This window comes from Miniopterus natalensis, chromosome 7 (genome assembly GCF_054644295.1).
Source record: "Miniopterus natalensis isolate mMinNat1 chromosome 7, mMinNat1.hap1, whole genome shotgun sequence".
Classification (NCBI taxonomy): domain Eukaryota; kingdom Metazoa; phylum Chordata; class Mammalia; order Chiroptera; family Miniopteridae; genus Miniopterus; species Miniopterus natalensis.
In genome coordinates this window covers 71,187,815-71,210,114 of record NC_142087.1, presented here as the reverse complement: position 1 = coordinate 71,210,114, position 22,300 = coordinate 71,187,815, and the positions used below count along the sequence as shown (strand labels likewise).

Below are 22,300 nucleotides of genomic sequence, written 5' to 3'. Positions count from 1 at the left end.
AAATTTGACTTTTGATACCTAGTCTTTACAACGAACTCCCAAATTACTGGCACTTTCACTAAAATTAAGAGTAGAACCATTAACACAGTCTCTTAAGAGCCCCAGGAATAGAACAATCTATACAAATGGTCAGTTTACGGACTGATCTTTAACTGGAGAAGCAGAACCCAAAGTAAGTATTCGTCTGACAAATCAGAATTGAGTCAACAACTCACAAATGGAAAATTCAACAGAGGTAGCAAAAAGTATTCTTAATTTTGAGCACAGTGAGACTGTGGAAGCAAGGTGTTATGTGAGAATGAAGCTTTTTTATTAACCTGTTGAGGTCAAAGGCTCTGCTGGCATCCCACACACCCACTCTGGGCCTCTGACCACTAACAGGAAGAAACAAGTTCTGGATCGACACATTTTCTACAGAAATGACTATTCATTTCAAAATTTACATTTTGATATCATTGTCTTAATAGATTTAGGATACTACATATATCACCCCCATTTTAAATAAGATTTCTCCTGAATATGTGTACATAGCATAAAAAAACCAGCTCCATGGAGAAGTCTGTTTCCACTACCCAATTGCTGAAGGCTCTTCTAGTACATCTATTTTCACCTGCTCAATGACTGTTCACGAGACCAGGCAGTGTAGATGTTGGGGCAGAGTGGATGTGTAGTCATCGGTATTTGCACACTGATCTACTTTCAAGTGGTTTTTATCTTTAATTTACAAAGACTATTTCCAGTTCTAGAGGAAGGCATATTTGCTAAAAATCTCTCTTTCAATCATGTCTCTTCTATTCTAGTCACTGTTCTGGATTTTTTCACCTCTGGGTCTTGGTTCCAGCACACCCAGGCCTCCCACCCTGAGTGCTGGGAGGTTCACACCTCATTATCACAGATGTTTTTTAACAATACTGAGGCCTAATGGATAACCACCTATAAGACCTCATCACAATTTAGTTTTTGTAACTTCTTGCTCATTCATTCAGTCAACGAATATTCAAACTCCACCCCAGTCCCGGGTGCTGTTTTGGCACTGTGGGCACAGCAGCGGAAGAAGAAACAAAGCCCTGCCTCTGTGGAGCTTCCACCTGGTCCTGAGAAACACCAGACAGGGTGTCAGGTGCTAAGGAGCAGCAGGGGGAGGAGGCTGGGAGGACACGGAGGACAGATGTTGCGGTGTATGGAAAAGAACGTGAAAGCAGTGACCTCAAACTCTCTTCCACATTACAGCAAACTAGAGGTTTGGTTAAACAGAAGCTACAAAAGTTAAAATGTATAGGCTGTCAACAGTTTTTGCTCTTAACTTTTGTAGATGACTTTAAAAGGAACGTAAAAAAGAAAAAAGATATTAAGCAAATGTGAAAGTGTATTTTAAATAGGTAATTAATTTCTAGACATACACAATATGTTGCCAATTATTGATATAACTTGATAAGGCATTTGTTCTATTTTAGAAAAATAGTAATAGTCAAATGTTGGCTAAGCAGGGGGGTCATTAATTACCATAACTCTGAAGAGTGAATTATTTATTTGGGGCTGTATTTTTTTCAAGTACCTAAGCTTTTAGAAAAATTGTGTAACAAAAATGAAATGTGTCAAGACAGACAGCAGCTGAAGTTAGGATAACCCAGTGGGAGAAAGAGACTCTGCCCAGGTGCCAGGCCCCAGGCTGGGGGTCAGTCATGTGCTCTCTTGGCACAGGGGACAGGTAAGTAGCAGCCCCATTCAAACTCGGTAAGTAACCAGCCTTGACAGCTGGCAGTGCTGGACCCCACCAAGCCCGAATCTATACTGCAGGGTATTTCAGCCTTAGCTCTCTATCCCCTGCAACCCACCCTCCAGTACTAGAATTTGGTCAGGGAAAGGGCAACAGAAGGGAAATGAAGCACGTTGTTTTCTAACCCAAATGAGGCCTCTTCATGATTACCTGACCTAAAACTTGGATATATTTATTCTGTCAAGAGAGGAAAGTCACAAATAAGTAGAAGAGAATTTAAAAGCAGGTGTGGTGGGGTGAGGCCACCCTTCCTTATTCCTCAACAGGCAGGACATTAGCCAGGAGCTACTTTCTTCTCTGCAGTGCCAAGGGCCTCTGCTGTGGACAAGAGCGCTTGGACAACAGTGCTCAAACAACGTTCCTTCCACCGCTCTCTCCCTCATCCCCACTCTCTGAGGCTGACCTGTCACAGGCATGTGACCTGCAGCAACTGGAAATTAATAATCCCCGTCTTTACATGCGGTTAGGTTACCAGCTTGAAGTGGAGTTCTCATCGCTTACCCAGAGTTAGTTTAAAATAAGCCACAGGAAAACAGAAATATTCAAGTCGTGCCAGGGAGTTCACCCCGCGGGACTGACCCTGCCGGCGCCTCCTATGCTGCCCACAGCTGCGCAAGCTCCAGCTCTAAGGTAAACAGAGACCCACGTGATCTGAAAGAATGGCTTTATGGTGACAAGCACTGTCCTGAAAATTTCATGTTATTGGTTCAAAAACTATGTCACATCTTTACCTAAAAGTTAATAATTCAGTTGGGAATGTTTCCTGCTTCTGGACTTTGTTTTATCTCTGTATTAACTATAAATTTTAAAATACCTACTTATTGGGAAACAGTAATTTATTGGTTAACCATTTAAACCTACTCCCTTATTTTAATATTTATCTCTACCACACACTTTTCAATAAAATAAAATTAGTATAAAAGAAACAGGTGAGAGTTTGAACAAGATTATCTAAGATACCTTTCACCTCTGCGAGTCTGGGAGATGTTTCCATTATCCCGTCTTCTCAATACTTTGGAGATTCTATCATTGTGGGAGTGGAGGGGGATATGGAACTCAAAGGAGGAACAAATGGAGATATGTTTACGAAAGTCCACAAAGGGAGCTGAATAGCTGTTTGAACCACCACCAAATGCAAACAAGCCTCATCTCATTTTGCAGACACACACTTTCAAAGGATGTACTCCTGCAAGCAGCCACCAACAATACATATCTCGGCAAGGAAGTTAGAAATAAGGTTTCATTTTTTTTAAAATGTTGAAAATCCCTCATCATTTCTTTATACTGGTAACGTAAGGGAAGAAAACTTACGTTTAGAATAACATGACATTTATAAAGTCAACGTTCACGGAGAGCTCCCCAACCTGTATATAGGTGTTTTAATTTTTCTGAAACTTATTTTGATATAAAGGTTTTCAGATTCTGTATATTATGTAAAAATCATTTTAACAACAAAATCTTTACTTTTACCTTCAGTAGAAATTCCTGTAGTTCTTGGTGGGTTTTTGTTACTGTAGTGACTGAAAGATCAGACCAATTTACCTGATTAAAAAACACACACACATATTATATGGTTATTTCTTAGGTGGGGAAACGGCTAGAAAAAAGCCATGGGTAAAACAAAAAGCCTTACTTAAATTCTATTAAAATTAGAAATATAAAGTTACTCTGGCATTGTCATCATTTCTTCAAAATTGTTAAAATTAACTCTACACTGACACATTCTACTCAAAAATATCTTAGTAACTCCTTGCAAATCACATGGTTTGTTTGTTTTTTAAAAAAAACTGTCTTTAAAAATATGTGACCATATTCTGGTAACTTTTCAGAAAGAGGAATGTCTTACATTCCCTTGGTGAAGCTATAGGACTCTAAAATAATACTCTGACAGTGCAGCTCTATGCCCCAAGGAAGATAAGAATTCTATCTCCTGGAATTTAGGAAATACACACTCAAGAGAAATAATTAGGGCCTACTACCCTCGTTGGTAATACCATATTGTATTTTTATGAGGATTTATGAAGAGATTTCAACTTCATCTCAATTCTTTAAAATCCTAATAAGGTGGATAGGGCAAGTATGATCCATTTAAAGATGGAGAAACTAAAACTCAAAAAGGTTAACTTACTTAGATTAAACCCTAAGTAAATGCAGAGCCAGACTGAAGTTTATTATGCCGCCTTACCTCTTGGATACCTCTAATACAGTGGACCTGATGGTGGCCCACTAATAATTTCTACTTTACAATTATTTGAGCTGAGTAAATACTTGAACTATGCTAATATCTAAGGCTTATCAACTAATTGTATAATCAATCAGACACTTAAAAATACAGTAAGTCCTCACTTAACATCATCAATAGGTTCTGAGAATTAAATAAAACAACGTATGGTAAGACCAATTCTACCAGAGGCTAACTGATAAAAACAAGAGTTAAGTTCATAGAGCATCTTATTAATGCTATAATGAAACAATGTTACATGAAAAATTGTTATTCAAGGACCTACTGGACATACAAAGTTTTATCCAGCAACCCTCAAAGCAAATATCCTTATTAACCGACACATCCTTTAGATGATTTTTTTTAGTTATTCAAATGTTTGTTGAGCAGCTACTTGTGTCAGACACTGTTTCAGTGAAAGGGATACAGGAATGGACAAGACAGCCCAAAGTCACTGCTGGCTGAGGTCACTCTAGTGTAGGAGACAGATGAAACAAATGGCTATATAAGGATCCCCATCAGCGGTCAATGCTCCAAAGAAAATGAGTAGGGCATGGTGCAGGAGCAGGAAGAAGCCCATCAGACGGGTGCCAAGAAAGGCATCAGAGGAGGGTGCGTCTGAGCCAATCTGTACGCTGAAGGGACAACAGCTGTGCCAAGGTCTGAGGGTAGATCATTCCAGGGCAAGGGGTCTAGGCTTTAAGGAAGGAACAATCTAAGAGCTCCAGGAACAGAAGAGAGCTGGTAAAATTGAATGAAGACAGCAAAGAGCGGCGTATGCCACATGTTACAAAACTGTCGGTGGAGAGTCGACTTAAAATTTGCAAACTGAGGATGTTTCTTCCACAAAGCAGAAGCCAAAGTTCCGAAATTCGTTCAACAAATGTACTAAGTGAGTCAGATATGATAGGATGACAGAGGATGAAGACTTCTGCTCTCCATGAGACAATAACCTACTGGAAAGAAAAAACACGTAACCCAAATGTAAGAACCTGTGACAGGTATGATGTAGTGTATCTTGGATGAATGAAAAAACACTTTGTTGGAGGATCAGAAGAGGCTTCATGAGAAAGGTACAGCTAACATTTGGCAAGCAGTACCTTTGGGGAGGAGCTGAAGTAGGAAACACAGAAACATGGAGTCCTTCCATGTGGTTCAAGGTGTGTACGACCTTAGGAGAAAGGGCTAGACAGGGAAGCCCAAGCAGGGAGGGATAAGAAAGATGTGGACAAGGAATCCACGTGACAGTGAGCAGGCAGAAAGGAGACCTGCGGACTAAAGGAGGTGGGCTTTAAGGCTAAGTAGCGCTGTTTGAAGGACAGAATGACAGGAGAGCAATTAGAGATAAGAAGACAAGGCCACGAAGGCCAGGGAATAAAACCATCATGGGGAAAGAAAAAGAGGAGAAAAATATCAGGGAAGCAATGCCAGGAAAAGACAAGGCCTGTGATCCTGATTTTAAAAATACTGGTGGAAAATGCTTACTTTTACTTTTTAGATACATCTTACACCTTATATCTAAGCTCTTTGTTGTTTTTAATAAAACTGTCAGAGTAATTTTCATGTGGTGGTATAATTTTTAAAACTTGGCAAACCATGCAGAACACACTGAAAGCAATACATTCCCTTAATTTAGACAAATGTATACATACGTATGGCTTTTCTAAGTTAGCAAACCTGCCAGAAGATCAATTCTCATTCTTTCTGAAAGATTATTGAACATAAAATATAAGGTATCTTTTGTGGGTGAGAGTAGCTTACTTCGAAGGTGTACTCCCAATATTTGTCAGCCCTTTTTCTCTGGACTCCTTTCAACATTATCTTCTCAATGTGTACAGCTGAAAGAAAGAAAACATGCTGACTTGTTCTACAGAGACTAGACACACATTTCAGTTACCCGATGTGACAAATGCTACACGATTAAACTATTTATCTTCATCTTTACTACTGCCCTTAAATCATGATTAAGCACCAGAAAAACCCCAGAAGCAAAGCAATGTGCCATCCATCCATGAAGTAACTTTCTCTGTATCATGCGGCATGCTGAGTGCCTAAGCAGTTTCAAGCACTCTGCTAAGCACCAAAGATAAAAAAGATAAATAAAAGGTGCCTGCAGTGAAGATTATTTTAGAGATGATAATCATCAAAACTGTTTGTTATTAGATTACTACAAATACAGTACTTCAGATTCATTCAAAAGAAATAGTACTTAAAAAGTAATGAGACTGGTAGTAATGAAGATGATAAAGGTCTTGGGGAAGAAATTAGGGAAGTGACTCAACGGACTAGCGTCACTGCTAGATTCAGGGGGCAGGAGATGGAGAAGAGGAGGGAAGGATTCACTTTGCCTTAGAGGAAGAAGTTAAAACAGATGAAGTAGAATATACAAAGTAATAAAAGTATACAGGAAGAATTAAGATTGTTATAGATCACGGAAGGTGGGCAATGAGAAAGCAGGAAACAAGATACAGAAATTTGCTGGTAAGCAGACATTCATGAAAAACTAAGGAGATCTCATTGCCAGTATTTTGTGACAAGTTTCCAAATATACAGTGTTTGGTGGCTTGCTTCTGGGCCAATTTTCCCTTAGTGGGTGAGAAATGTTAAGGATGGAGACAAAAGAATCTCAAGAACCAGAACTCCTGCAGTATCATAAAGGCCAACAACGGAAGGGAGGGTCTACTGCTTTCAAAAGCTTTTCTATTAACTTATGTAAAGGATGATGCTATTAAATAAAAGCCATCTGAACTAATCTATGTTCAGAAATATAAAGCAGCTCTATTGCTGCAAATTGGTGGGCTACAGGTAGGGGACAACCAGGGCATTTGGAACATGGCTATGTCTTCAGCCTTGATTTCAAGTTATACCTGCCGTGATCTATCAGAATCGAGACGAGAGGACAAAAGAGTATGTGGTGAGGATGGCCGACAATGGGAGAGCCTGCTCTAAGCTTCATACATTACAACTAAAAAGCATGGATTACATACATTTGCTTAAAAATTAAGAATATAACAAAAATGATCTATAGTACCACCTTAACTATTAGCATTTTGATGTAGCCATTTTAAAAAATAGTTTTATTTTTTTTAAAAAAGGATATCCATTGTAAAACCAAACTCTGCTTTAGGTGACTCCCATGTTCAGTAAATAGTCTATGATTCAAGTACTGTGACAGTCTTGATTAGAAATTTAAACTTTTTTTAAACATTAAACAGTCATACCCATTCTTCCTCTGGAAAATGTATTACACCAAAAGGATTATTATTAGGACTAGAAAGACACGACATAACGTCAATTCCAAGCAGTGATAACTGAGCTTCTCATCCGTCCTTCACTCTTCCAAGGCTAACAGGTGGCAGTCTACATTTTCCATTTCTGTGTTCCCCTGAACACAGGTAGTTGACTCCCCACATGCTAAGGGAATGTCTGAACTCATTTCTTTTTACATAGGAATGTCTTTTCATTCCCCCATCCCCAGCCCTCTTGAAAACTGCATTATTGTAGGAAGCATGGCCTTGTAAAGAATTTCTTCTCTTACAGCGAACTTCTATAAAATTAATTTTTCAGTAGACACGGAGCACATCCTACAGATAAAGCCCTATACTAAAGACTCTGGAATATGTTAAGGTCTTTGCACTCCAGAGATATGTAACCAGATTTAAGACAGCTGACTACAAGGCAGAGCCAAGTAAGCAAACACTAGGACAGGCTGAGTGCAGTGGAGTGGGAGCCCAGACACAGACTCACCCAACAAGTGGGAGGACTGGCATTTGAGATAGACCCAGGACCAGCAGGCTTTTTCTACTCCAAAAAGGAGGCAGAAGAATTAGAGCAAACCAATGTCAATAGCACTGCAATCTTTCCACTTATAGATGCTTTAAGTTAGCAAAAAATACAGCATACCTTCTCGCTGGGTTCTATGAGGTGCCACAGTAAGTCCGTCATGAGGTATTGGGGCTTGTTCTATTAAACTGGCCTCGTTACTTTGCACGTAATCACCATGAGCAGAGTCATTCTAGATCAGAAAAGGGGGCACATGTTAATTGACTAAGAAGAGTACATTCCATAAGAATAAACCAGATTAAAGTCTATACTTTTAATAGCAACCATTTTTTTAAAAAAATATGTCTTTATTGATTTCAGAGAGAGGAAGAGAGAGGGAGATAGAAACATCAATGATAAGAGTCATTGATTGGCTGCCTCCTGCACGCCCCCTGCTGGGGATCGAGCCACAACCTGAGCACGTGCCCAGACCAGGAATCAAACCTCGTCGATGCTCAACTGCTGAGCCAGAGCTGGCCAGGCAATAGCAACCATTTTAATAGCAATTTTTAGCGATCAAATAGGTGATTATAAAGCAAGGCAGAAATGTGTAAAGTGTCACAGCAGTAAGGAAAAAGAAGTATCAATATACATCTTCACTTAACAGTAATATTCTATTAATTATTCACTATTCCACTTTTCATGGGACATACTGCATGTTACTATTCAGAATTGCCAATGATGTCAATTCTATAACAGAATGAAGGAGAATCAAAGCAACATAAATAAAAGGTGGTACCCTTTATGCTAATCCCCCTATGTAAGGGCACTGGTATTTTTGCCATTAGTTATTATGCAATTTTTATTCATTACTTGATTTTAGTGGCAGTTTGATGAGATGCTTTGCTAGGAAAAAGTTTTATAAAAGGTATCATCAACACATGCCCAATCTTTCTAAACAAGAATGTGTTTATTACTAATGTTATACCACCTCACAGTAACCAGGTGCTCTAAGTCTAATTGGGTTTGCTCAGCTAATCGTTAGTGAACTGGAGTTTTACCCCTAGGAGAACTGCTGCTTGAAGGGATAGAGAGCATGCTGATGTACACACAGCTCTTCAGAACTCAAACACTGTTGTGCGTGGATTGTTACTGCAATACACTGGTTAAGCCAAAAAAGAAAATGGTTCTTTATCAAAACTCACACCACCCCCATCCTTCATGTTCATAATCTTAAAACACTACTCAAACCAAAATCACCTCCGTTTCTTGAACCAATTACAGTTTTACAAATTTGAAATAACATTCATATTTTAAAACTGTGTACAGCCCGGCCAGGTGTGGCTCAGCAGTTGAGCATCGACCTAGGATCCAGGAGATCATGGTTCGATTCCCAGTCAGGGCTCCATCCCCAGTGGGGGGCGTGCAGGAGGCAGCCAATCGTTGTTTCTCTCTCTCTCCCTCTCCTTTCCTCTCTCTGAAGTCAATAAAGATATATTTAAAAACAAAGCAAACAAAAAAAACTGTGTACAGAAATAAAGCAAACAGAACAGCCTAAACTTCCCAAGAATCCTAATATAAACTATTTGGTTCTGCTGTCTCATTATGCATCCTGTCTGACAATGAGTGTGAATTGCCAGTTGACAGCTCTATTTCTGGGAATAAAGTATCACATTCGATACTCTGGGAAGCTAAGCTTCAGCCTTACACAGTAGTCTGTCTTCCTCTAGAAACCCAAGAAACAAAGACTGTCTACACAGAACAACTTAATGAGAACGACGGCACAGACCTCTTAAGTCCACATCCTACTTCTGAAACATGTAGCACTATGGCATTCATGTGACACTTTCCATCATTACTGATTCTTAAAAGCTGGATACATAAATTCTTCTAACGATAACACAATCAATGTATATCCTAACCCAGACCATATAATCATTTACTACAAAGAAATAAAACCTCATTGGCCTAACACTGCTTTTAGTACTTTAAAAATCAATATAAATAAAGCACTGTAATCCTCTCAAATACTTGCGTTAACTGGAAGAAGTTTAGTTGACTAGGTCAACCATTTCCTATAGAATATTTTTCTACCATACTTATATGTGGTTCATAAATTAAAATTACACATACCTTCAAATATAAATAAGTGCAAAATATGCAAAACCCTATAGTTTTCAATGGGGAAATGAAAAAAATCAAAACCACAGTGAGATACCACTAGTGAGACACCACTTCACGCCCATTGGGGTGGCTATTATCCAAAAAACTAAAAATAAAAACAGTAACTACTGGCGAGAATGCAGAAAAACTGGAACTCTTTGCATTGTTGGTGGGAATGTAAAATAGTACGGCCAGACACAAGAGGACAAATACTGTATGATTCCACTTATATGAGGTACCTAGTTCATATAGAAAGGAAGCAGAATGGGGCTAGAGAGAGGGGGATGGGGAGTATTTGCTTAACAGATATACAGGTTCAGTTGGGATAAAAGAAAAGTTCTGGAGATGGACGGTGGTGATGGTTGCACAACAATATGAATGTACTTAATGCCACTAAATTATACAATAAAAATGGCAAATTTTATGTTATATATATTTCACAATAAAAAATAAAAACTTTAAAAAATTTTATCACACTGCCTCCACAAATATTATATTTAAGTGATCGTGAGAAAGTGGCTTGCTTCATAATCAAAATCACAGTTTTTAAAGTCTGAAATTACTTTAAGAACACAATTTAGCAACCAAGAAAAAGCCTCCTGGTTTAATAAACTAGGGAGAAAAATGGAGTTTGATTCAAGGACCTAAGTTCATCAACCCACGAAATACCTGCAAATTAAATTTTCTTTTCCACGCCAAGTCTCAGCGTGTATCAATGCTATAAAGTCACCTACACTAGTTTAGAGACTATTTATAAAATTTAAAATTTTATTAATTTTAATAAAAATGTACTCTAAGGCCTCATAAGCTACAGAGATCAGAATCATAGAGTTTACTGGTCCCAACAGCAAATGGTCAGTTCTGCTGTTTCCCTTACTTTGAGGGGGAAGGGCACCATAAAACCTGAGAATTTTGGTTTAATGGAATCTTATAGAGAAGAATTATACCCACTTTCTGTATCCAGTTCAGATTTCCATGAAAATGCAACACAGATGTCATGCCAGAATTGGCATTTACAAAGACCAATTAGAAAGTGTTAGGACCCAGTGAAAAGTGGAGAATGTTTCTCTGCTTGGATTAAGACAACAAAGTTAAAAAATTCTAAGCCTGCAAAAATACACACAAAGACACAAAGAACATTAGTGTGTGCTCCTCCTTTCTACAACTCATTTGAGCAAAGCTTCTTCAGTCCTATGCAAGCCTCCTCTGAGCTCCTGGTTAGCTAAAATCCACGTGTCAGGTAACACAAGTGAGTTGGACATCTTGTTCATTTCAGAAATTATTCAGATTTAATTTTTACACATGAAGGTCCATCACAATTACATACTTGAGATTTCTTAAATGTAGGAAAGTCTGTAAAACAATCAAGTGGCTGGACAGTCTGAAAAAGACTCTTCTTTGAAAACATACCATGAGAACAAAGGTCAAACACAATGGCCTCATTTTACTCTAACGAAGGTCTAGATGGAGTTTAGTTTAGCTCATCTAACAATGCTCTCTATATTTCCTCTAGTCCTTTGATGCAGACTGTAAATTTTAAAATACCTCTTACATTTTGAGAGACCACAGAGAGAGACGGGAGGGAGAAAGCACCTCCAGTCCCCAGTTGTGTCTCCAGACATCCCAGAGCAGAGACCAACAGCCCTCACTATTAGTTACCTGTCCAAATTCCTGGCCCACAGAACCTGTCCAAATTCCTGGCCCAACCAAACAAATACAACAGTTCAGAGGGAAGGGGGACCAATGAATCAACAGCTCAGAAACAGCATGATACAGATTTAGCTATGATCACGGACACCGTTCCTATGTAACTTACTGTTTAGTTTAATCGGAAATGAGGGAAGATGACTCAAGAAGACCAAGCAGCAGAGCTCTCTTAAAAGTGACGCTAAATGCACTCTAGCTACTGAACGTGGTGCCAAGGGCCAGATGATTTACTGAATCCGCACATACTCTTCCCTATCACAGCCCACTGACCAGACCAGGCCACTGCAGTCGCAGCTATCTGAGCTATTCTTAACCTGATTATTTGTGAACAGTAGTTATTGGGGGGGGGGGGGGGGGGGCTGGAACCCAGTGAGTAGAACAAGATGGGCGAGGGAAACTCATTGCTGTAACTTTTTATGTATTTTGGAAACTCTATGAATTTATTACAAATAAAAACATTAAAATTGTAGATGTCATTGTCTTTTCTAGAGAACTGAACTTGTAAGAGGCACGATTAGGGAAGATCCAGCCAAAGAATGCTGATACAGAAGCCTACAGGGAAGAGGGAAATAGAGAACAAAAGAGAAGTGAGGACTGCAGTTTTTACCCAAGAACTGGCGTTGCTGTTTCTATTTCAACCTGAACAGCCCCACCTGTAGTTGACAGGTGGTCCGGCAGAAAATATACATCATTGGACCATAAAACTACAAAGGTCTAGACTGGAGAGGAGAGTGGTAATGGCTTCCCTCCTAGACCAAAGCTGGGGTCCCCCCTCTTTAGCACCAGCATCTGTGCTTCTTTACCAACCTTCTGTTCTCCTACCACAGAAGGGAGAAGCTCTCCTCTTTTAGGAGGTTGAACCAAAAATTGCTACATCCCTGGGCTAGCAGCCCCCAAATCTTTAAATCCCTACTTTGTCAGGATATTTTTGGGTGAGGTGAAAAGAACACACCTATGAACATGAGTACAAGAGGATCAAGAGAGGGTGTGTCTCTCCTCCCTAGCTTATATATGACCTATCTGTCCTCTCCTTCCCAGCTCCACCCCACTGGAGATGAGAGCAAGGGGACCAGCAGGGATCCCTGGTAGGGAGTGAGTCCTGGACTAAGAAGCTTGACAGCCAAGGGAACTACTGGGACTTCTGGCTCCTGCTGCAGAGTCATTACCTTCACTCCTAGTGGCAAGAAGAAATGTTCCTGGTACTGTGTTGAAATTGAAGTTTTAAGAAATTATAAGATTTAATAAGGATCCCTGATGATAAGTGGTTTATAGGTTGGTAAATATTACAGTGTTGGGAAACACTGCATTAGAACTTGTGCTTAATGCCACCTGTTAGAACAGGCACCTTCCCCAAACTAACAAAACCACTCAACACCACCCCCACTGTGCAACCTCTTTATAAGTACGATGACCCGGTTCTCCAGGAAGTACTCTCCAAATGCTACAGCATTTTGATTCACATGTGACCATGCTGTCCCTTCTAAGATCACTAACCTAGTGAATTTCAATCATTTGATATCCAAAACAAAAATCAATTATACTGCAGGAAAGTTATGTTTCTTTACTACTCTAATTTAGACATTCGTAACAAGAAACATAAAAATTCCACCAACTCTTATAGATTGTTCACTCAGTGACTAAAGTTTTTAACATTCTGATCATAAGCAAAGTACAATCTCACCTCCGCATCTGACTCCTACCGCCTCCAAGCAAATCATAAATTGAAGATCAACACCCGACAACTACAGGTAACTGCTAAAATAATAATAAGAGAGTTTGTAATTTATGACCTTTTCCATCCTATCAAAGAATCACCCATAGGTTTGCACCAATTTATGCACCCCTCCAAAGCTTAGTAACTTAGGGAGCACCAGTGGTCTGTTTGGAAGAGAAATCAAATAAGCACAATTATTCAGCATTCACCTACTGAAGACTCAGTTCAAATCTATACTGTTCCATGCTCTTTACCTAAAGAAACAATTCATTTTATTATTTCCAAAACAACTGTGCTTATGATATACAGCTGCAAAGGTTTACAAAAGAGGTTTATAAAAAAGACCCCCCAAAAAATTACTCCTAATGCATTTTCTCTTAATTTATCATATTGGCATTTTTCAGAGCTATATGTGAAAAGCCTAAGCACAGAAAATTTTGACTGAGCACTCAGGATATATGCAACGCCAACAAAAAATGAGATGTGATGTCTGAGCCTTTGGGGAACTTAAAATCTAGGAGGGAAGGTCAATTTTATATGTTAAAAATAATTCAAAGAATTATAGGAGAAGTATCAAAATTATATCACAGAACACACGTGATACTGGAATTCAGAGGTGGCAAAGCATCTTAAGAGAAGACCAGCATAGGGACAACTCCAGAGACCACTATGCAAGAAAGGTGATGGCATGAGCCAGCCCTGGATGAAAGGTAGGATGTATGAAAATGAAATTGTGGGAGAGATTTTGAGTCCAAAGACTTATCAGTGGCCAGACTCCAGCCATCACTGAAATACAATGTGATATTAATATTGCTTTAGTAAGATGTATCTGGCAGCGGTATCCAACAGATAACTGATGGGAAGGCTGAAAGCAGGGGAACCAGTTAGGAGATGACTATTAAAAGTCTAGGCATAATGCCCGGCCGGGCGTGGCTCAGCGGTTGAGCATCGACCTAGGATCCAGGAGATCGCGGTTCGATTCCCGGTCAGGGCACATGCCCAGGTTGCGGGCTCGATCAATGACTCTCTCATCATTGATGTTTCTATCTCTCTCTCTCCCCCTCCTTTCCTCTCTCTGAAATCAATAAAGATATGTTTAAAAAAAAAAAAGTCTAAGCATAAAGTCCCAAAAGGGAATGGTGTTAGCCAAGGATGAGGAAAGGATGGATTCAGAATATGAGGGGAGCCAAGATTTAGGTTATCAAGCAAATGAGAGAGTGACTAGAAGTATAATGGTAGTATTGAGTATTGGATGACTCTGGAAGACTTTTTTTTTTTTTTAAATCAATGATGCATACATATTAAGTTTAAAGTGACAGTGGCCATTTCAGGCAGACATACAGGCCCACAAACATGCACACACACACACACACACACACACACACACACATAAACACACACAAATTTGTACTGTTGGCAACTTATCCCTTTCATCTGACCTTCAAAGCCCTTTGAACCCAACACTTACACTATTCTCTTTCAACTTCTGTACTTCTGTTCATCCACTGCAACCAAATTGTGCTATAGTCACCCTCTGAACAATCGATATATAGACTAATATATATATCTGTATACATATCTTGTTAGCAAGCATTTTCATATACATGTTCATCTTCACTGCAGTTACATATACAATAAATGGTGATGACACCCCCATTTTCTACTGAGCAGTCTGAAAGTGGGAAAGACTAAACTTGCCAAAGTGACCTTTTCAAAACCTAATCCAACCTCAAATTATTTCTTGAATGAACATAAAACCGTTCTAATGCACTAAGACATTTAGAAGGGAATTAAAGGCCAAATGTTCCCTGGAGCATAAGAAGAACAGAAGGAAACGGACTACTGAGTGCCCAGCAGCTCTGCCACCTGTAACATAAACACCCGATTACGCACTTCCCTTCTAGAGTGACTGTTTACATAGACTGGATGAAAGAGGCTTTTGTGACAAAGCATTCTCTGTGAGTAAAAGGAGTGCTGTCACATACAGTCCTCCATAATGAAAAATCGAGTCCATAAAAGGGAAGCTCATCTGCTTTAAGGGGAATGCAGGTCTTTTGTTTCTCTTTTTAAAAAAATACTAGCTGAGTATTTCTTCCAGGAAGGACAAAAATATTAAATAAGCTTAAATATTAGTCAATTTAATAGCATCTATAAAAAAGATATAAAAAATGTTCCTTAATTATCCATGGATTCCAGTCTGTGCTATAAACTAACAAAAAATTATGTAACTTAACAAAACTGCAAAATAACTTTCTAGAATAGTTTTCTAGCTAAATGTGAAAGTTGGGTAAAAATCTAAGTAGATTACAGTTGCATAATAGTTAATGATAATCCAAATTAAAACATGTATTTTCTCCATTCCCAAATCCAGTATGGGGAGAATATGTATTTTAATCACTTGTGACTCAGAGAAATGCTGGGCTTTTTTCTTTTCTTTTCTTTCCTTTTTCTTTGGGCGTCTTTTATCTGTAGCATACCAGATCTTGTCAATGTCAGTAAGTATTAACAAAAATAAGTGCCCCAAATAAATTTGTCTCAAATACTACCTTTTCAATTACCCACCTCTTCTGAACATCAATCAATTTAGAGTTACGGTGACAGAAAACAATATAGGAAATACTACACTGTATGGCCTTTTATTGAGTGGAGAAACCCATTTCCAAAAACAACTGCTGGAACAATCTTGATGACTGCATCTTAGGGGAAAAGAAAAATGCATTGAGCATTATTCTCAACAGAGAACTCGTACTCAAGATAGTATGTGAATTATTTTACAACTTATCTCATTAATTCAATCATGCCAACCTCAAAAGGCAGTTATCTTCATTTTACAGATAAGACTGCCTGCTGCACAGGGATCTAAGCGCCCAGGTTAATATCAAAGAGCTAGTGGCAGAGCTGGAATTTAGGCCTCCAAGTATAGGGATCTACTAAACATGGCTATCACTCAAGGCCTCTGATAGCTTCTATAACACACTTCCTGTCCCCTCCCCCCCAAAATATCAAAAAGGTAGCTTTTAAAAAGTATATATATTACACTGGTTAATTTCAGGGAAAGAACTAGCTTCCTGTCTCTACAACCCTCTTCTCCTGAGGTATAAATGTGACTTTCCCTAGTTCTCCTTACCTGAGAAAACCATTGCACAGGACAACGTAAGTAACTGGGGGAGGATACCCAACAGCTCCCATTTGTTACTAAAATAATCACTACTTGACTCTGATACTGTAAAAGCCTTTGCCAAAAGGCAGTTATAACTGAAGTGCTTCTATTAGTTGCTGCGGCCAAACCAACCTAAAATTTCCCATAAAAGACATGGCTAGCTAGCTCTGACCCCACTTTCAATCTATGAGATGCTGTACCCACTCTTCCACCACCTTCCAAACAAGGCTTAACTTTGACCTTTAATTGCTGACATTTATTGAAGATCCTGAGCCAGGCATTAATTTTGTAGGTACTTATTCATTTAATTCCCACAATCCTAATGTAAGCATTGTTATCCCTTCTGTAGGAGTGGGAAAAGCCTTGAGAAAATTCACTGGAAAATCTCCCAGCAGTGGCCAACAAATTAATGGTATTCATTACCTGTGAGCTTTAGAACTGTTTTTTAAAAAAATCATTTTTAGGAAGCATCTTTTCAGTGTCTAATACAATAACTGAAATTCTAACCACTAACCTCTCTCCTCTCATTTTGAGTCAGTGGTCTGTCTCACTAGGGTTCCAGCTGCCACATACACACTCAAGTTATCTTAGAGTAGGGCTTTTATGTTAAAAGTCTTTGAAAAATTTCTTTTTCAGGCCCCAACATTACCAATACATGATCTGTATTAAAATGAGTTGAGGTACTTGCTCTGTCAAGTACAAATAGTTAGTTAACCTATCCTATGAGAAGTAATGATTTTGCAGTTTTCTTTTTTTTAGTAACTCCACTGATTTCTGTAAGTAAAGGACCCATGGCCACTTAATTTTTGTGAGTTCAAATATGTTTTGTGAACTCAACACTAAGACACAGGATGATCTATCAGTTTCTACCTTTAATTCAAACATTAGTACTACCTGCAAAGCAACTAAGTTTTGAGGGTACTAAAAACACAATCTCCAGAGAAATACAGCCATACCAAGAATATTAACCACTAACCACTATGCTTTTTCCATAGGGGTTAAGTCTCCACAATTACAATATTCATTTTCATGAACAGTTAAAGAGTGTTTTTAGTCATGCAAAGAGAGAAAGCTTGGCTGTCTTTTCTCTTTTCAATGAAAAAGCAACAAAGCTATCACCTTTTAAAATATTTATGCAGGGTGTTTTTTTTGTTATCACTAACACATCATTTACAGTTTGGGTCCCAATCAAAAAGGGATCCATTTTTAAAACCAGGTCTTTTCAGTTATGCTATTATACACGTAGTCTGTAACTTTCAAGTAACTACATCAATCGCCCAAATTTCCTAATACATGATTAGAGTATTTTCATTACTGCCCACTGGCCTATTTGTTGAATTTAATGCAAGTGACTGGCAGTCAACTACGATTATGAAGAACACAAGCTTTATACACAAGTCTCCAAAAGGCATGCCAACACAACTACAATCCAATCTAACATACACTCTAAAATCACCCAAATCACACAGGAAAATTCTAGAAATGTTAGTTAGAAATATACTTGTTTAATCTTCCCCTATTTTTCTAAAATGACCTGGTAGGTATGTTCTAGTGGTGAAACTTGTGGACCTACCACCTCCGCCATTAACACGGTAACCACTGTACGTGACTAAACAGTTGCTGAGCCTGGTCAACTAGAAAGCGTATCATTATGAGAACGTTCTCATTAAGCACATGCTATACCTGTAAACATGTTTTTAAAAAATTTTTTTAAAGGAGAAGCTGCTGTATATTAGGCACTGAGTACAAGTCTTGAAAGAGCCAGGAACACTATTCTGGGCTAGTCCACTCTTTCTCTAATACAAAAAAATAAAAACATTAGTTCTACTTGTATCCATTCAGTAAGGATGACACTGAGACAGCAGGAAAAACAGTGATTCCTAAGCAATTAAAAAGCTACAGACGTGTCTAAAAGATTAGTCCCAGGGCTGCCACCTGAATTACCCCTCCGCACTCCCGGACTGCACCACCCGCGTGGTTCTGCACCGGGCCCCGCACCCCGCCCGGCCAGCCGAGGGGACACCCCTGAGCGAGCCCCACCCTCAGCCCGCCCCCCGGGAGGCGGGGCCGGCGCGGCAGTCACGTGGGCGGCGCGCAGGCGCCATCTTGCAGGGCGGGGGAGGGGCGGAGCCCCGCGGGACAGGCTCCCGAAGGCCCTCCGCGGGTGCAGGCCACGGGTGGCCGCCAGGCCTTCAGCGAGCTTCGGCGCTGAATGCGCGACGGACACGCGAGACTCGGGCGCCTCCCTGAAGACGCCAAGGCGAGCGCTCCCTCCCCGGGCGGCTCGGCAAAAGGTCCAGGAACAGCTGGGCCGCGCCACAGCGACTGGGGACCGTCAGCACCCACCCGTCAGCAGCCTCCCGAGTGACAGCTTGGGAGCAACAGAAGCAGAAATGCCTTCAAGCCAGAGCGTGCCACAGCTGGGGGACCCGGCGTTCACGCTAACAAGCAGAAAATGCGGGCTCCTAACAATTTAATGAGACGCAAATGACTTGTTATGGTAAACTACTGGAGAAAAAAGTAGAACACACTAGTGTCTAGAAATAACCTTCGGCGCCATCTGTAGTACGTACATCCCGATTTGTCCCCCACTTCAACCCGTGGCCACTGCACTGGGCACTCCTGACAAGTAACCATGTGCCGAAATTAATGGCAGCATGCCCAGCCTCGCTTTCTCCACTCCTCCCAGCACTCACTGCAGTCAAGATAAAAATCTCATTACTCTGGTTTGCACGCATCTCCGCCTTGTCTAGTCACCAGCCTTCCAACACTTGCATAACAAGCAAAATTTAAAGGAAAAAGGGGGAAAGGAAAAAAGACTCCTAGCAGTTAAATCTGAAATCGGTTACCCTTGTTGTAATATGAACGTAATGATATAAACGGTTCCATTGTAGCATTTTCATCTACAACCTACGGTTATCTTCACGATATAAACTATAACAAGAAATTTTTTTAAAATGAAATATAAATGGCAGTGCATATAGAACTTCCCTGAATTATTTTAGTGAGTACTCTTAAGAATTTGAAAGGGTTTTTACCATCATTTTACAGTTGCATGCTGCCAGCAAATAAACATTTTAAGATAAAATTTCAAGCTCACCAAGAGTATTAGACATTATATCTGATATAATATTTGAGTTTGATACTATATCCTCAAACTGAGTCAGTCACTTCCCAGAAGCCGCCTTTTAAAAAGGAGGGGCTCTGCCTGGATTAGCACTAAATATCTTTGGTCCCCCCAATTCCTTGATTCTATGGGTATTGAGTCCATACAGTCACTAGATAAATATGGCGCCCAGTTTTAGTTCTAGGGCATTGAATGATAGCAAATATATGAGTTAAATTAATTTTCAGGGAGGGGGCAAAGCCCCTCTTGCAGTATACCAGCCTGGAAACCACCTAAATTGAAAAGTAAGGGCATACAAATTAGTACTTTTTAAATACTTGTGAACCATGAAAATAAATTCTTATTGTACATAGTTTTTATTCTAACTGAAACCTCCTCTCCTCTCCACCATTAAACTGTCATGCTCAAGGGCTTTATATGGGGCCTATATTATTATTAAATTGTTTTCATGGCTCTATAAAAATTTCATCTTCCTTAATGTTTGCAACAAGTGACTCATTGGCCACTCGTCTACTACACTTTGGTTTTTAATAACTTTTAGAAAACACTTATGCGTACAGTAAAGGCCCAACAAATATTCTCGGACCCAAATCTGGAGGCACTACTCAAGCCCGTTAGAAAGCAGGTTATGCCAGAGATAAAGGTATAGCCTTAGCAGAGGTTCCTTACCCAGACAAGCAGCGCTACCAAACTAATTTGAGTCAATTCGCAGGTCTGCACTTAAGATTTCTTCTGGAAATCAAGTTATTTGAACAGGAGCCAAAAGAACCTTACGATCCCTTGTAATACAGGCACACACTGAGCAAAAAGAGAGCCCCTTTTGTGCTCAAGAGGGGGCAGCAAGCCGGGGGCGCGCCTTAGGACACTTGGCCAAGGAGTAAGGCAGAGCTTTAAAACGTGCGAGCAGATCACCAGCGGGAAAGGGAAGGCACGGCCCACGACCAGACTGCGGCTCACACACCGGCTTTTCTAGCGCTTCGCCTTACTCAGCACCTAGGGCCGGAGAGATGCTCAAAGCCAAAAATGTCCCGAGGCCCTTCATCCTGGAGCACGGCTCGGGCTCAGGGCTCCACGTTTTCCGTGGAAACTCCATTACGGAAGAGACTTCTAGAGCATTCTGTTATGGCGGGTGCATGTGAATGCGGGGGGAGAGGCGGCGGGGGGGTGAGTGGAACCGAGGTGGCCCAGCAAAAGGAAGACTAGTACTACCAGGCTGGGACGCCGGGTGGGGATTCCGAGCCACCTGCGCAGGGAGGTCAGGCTCCGCCTAATGGTGTCCCAGACCCAGGCCGGGGCGGCGACTGCCCCGCGAGGGCCGGGAGGTTCGCGCGCCCTACCTGGGCCCTGAGGCCGACGAAGTTGCACGGCTCCACCTCCACGTCCTCGGGGCCCCCACGGAGTGCGCTGCGGAGCCTCTCCAGGTGCTCCCTCAGGGTGACCCGCTGGTGGAAGGAGAACGCCGGATGCAGCGAAGCCATGGTGAACAGCAGCAGCAATTCCTCCTGGGCCCTGAAGCCCAGCCCATCGCCGGCCCGGGACTCGGCGCCGCTGCCTTCCGGGCCGGAGCCGTCTTTCTCGGTGTCCTCCTCGCCGACCCCGTCCGAGCCGTGCTCGCCGGGCTCGTCCTCCACGCCGCCCCGCGAGCCCTCGCCCCGGGCCGCGCGTAGGCTTTTGAGCACCGAGTCCACCTGGGGCAGGAGGCGGTGCAGGCGGCCGGCGGCCTCACGGTTCTCCGAGCCCAGCAGCGCCAGGTAGACGATGAGCCGCGAACGCACGGCGGGCTCTCGGAAGTCGGCCAGGGGCCCCGGGTCCGAGAGGCCGTTGGCCTTGGCCTCCGAGTCGCGCAGGCAGTGGTAGTCCTTGCGCGCCAGGTCCTCCAGGCACGAGCCTAAGAAGCGCAGCTCCAGCGGGTTGCACAGGTCCAGCAGCCCGCACATGAACTCCAAGCGCTGCGCCGAGTCCAGCACCAGCCCGAACCACTCGTACACCCGTTCCTGCTGGCGCAGCGCGGCCGCGGGTCCGCCGCCGCCCGGCATGCCCGCCCCCGCCGCCGCCGCCGCCGCCCCGCTAGCAACAGGCGGCCCGAGCCCCCGGGGCGGCGGCGGCGGCGGCGGCGGGTGGCCCCGCTGCGGGCCCGCGGGAGACGACGGCGGGGGGCGGCAGTCGCGGCGACGGCGCGGCGGCGCCTTAGCTCCGGGCCGCGCATCCGCCTCGGGCTCCTCAGCCTCGGGCGTCGGCTTCAGCGGCAGCTTCATCCTCAGCATCCTCGGCTAAGGCGGCGGGGACATGCGAGCGGGGGCGGGCGGGAGGGGTCGGGAGGAGGGGCGGGGGCCGAGGCGCGGCGCGGCACGGCGGTCAGGAACAAGGCTCTTCCATGCCGCCGGGGGACGGTCAGGGGCGGGTCTCCGCCGGCGAAGGGGGCGGCGGCCGGCCGGCCGGCGAGGTCGCTGGCGTCGTCTTCCCGGGCCGGAGGCGGGGCGTGCCCGCGGCGGCTCCTCCCCCTGGGCTCCGCGCCGGCTGTGGGAGCCCCGGTACCGGAGGGAGCGAGAAAGCGGGTCCACCTTCTACCTCCCTCGGTACCGTCGTCCTCACTGTCGGGTGCGGTGGCGCCGGAGCGGTTCCCTCGCGAGCCGGTGCGGACCGAGCAGCTGGGAGAAGAGGAGGAGCGG

The 22,300-nt window shown here is 42.3% G+C and overlaps 1 protein-coding gene across 2 annotated transcripts in view; it reads right to left on the bottom strand.

Annotated features, from left to right (window-relative positions):
• ZCCHC2 (zinc finger CCHC-type containing 2) overlaps positions 1-21,895 on the bottom strand; it is a 50,689-nt gene extending 28,794 nt beyond the window's left edge. For both annotated transcript variants that reach the window (XM_016223529.2, XM_016223530.2), the window contains exons 1-4: positions 20,969-21,895; positions 7,902-8,013; positions 5,760-5,836; positions 3,248-3,319 (exon numbers count right to left, since the gene is read on the bottom strand). In XM_016223529.2, the coding sequence (XP_016079015.2) occupies positions 3,248-3,319; positions 5,760-5,836; positions 7,902-8,013; positions 20,969-21,895 (1,188 nt within the window). The remainder of the gene's footprint in view (positions 1-3,247; positions 3,320-5,759; positions 5,837-7,901; positions 8,014-20,968) is intronic.
• Positions 21,896-22,300: the final 405 nt, after the last annotated feature.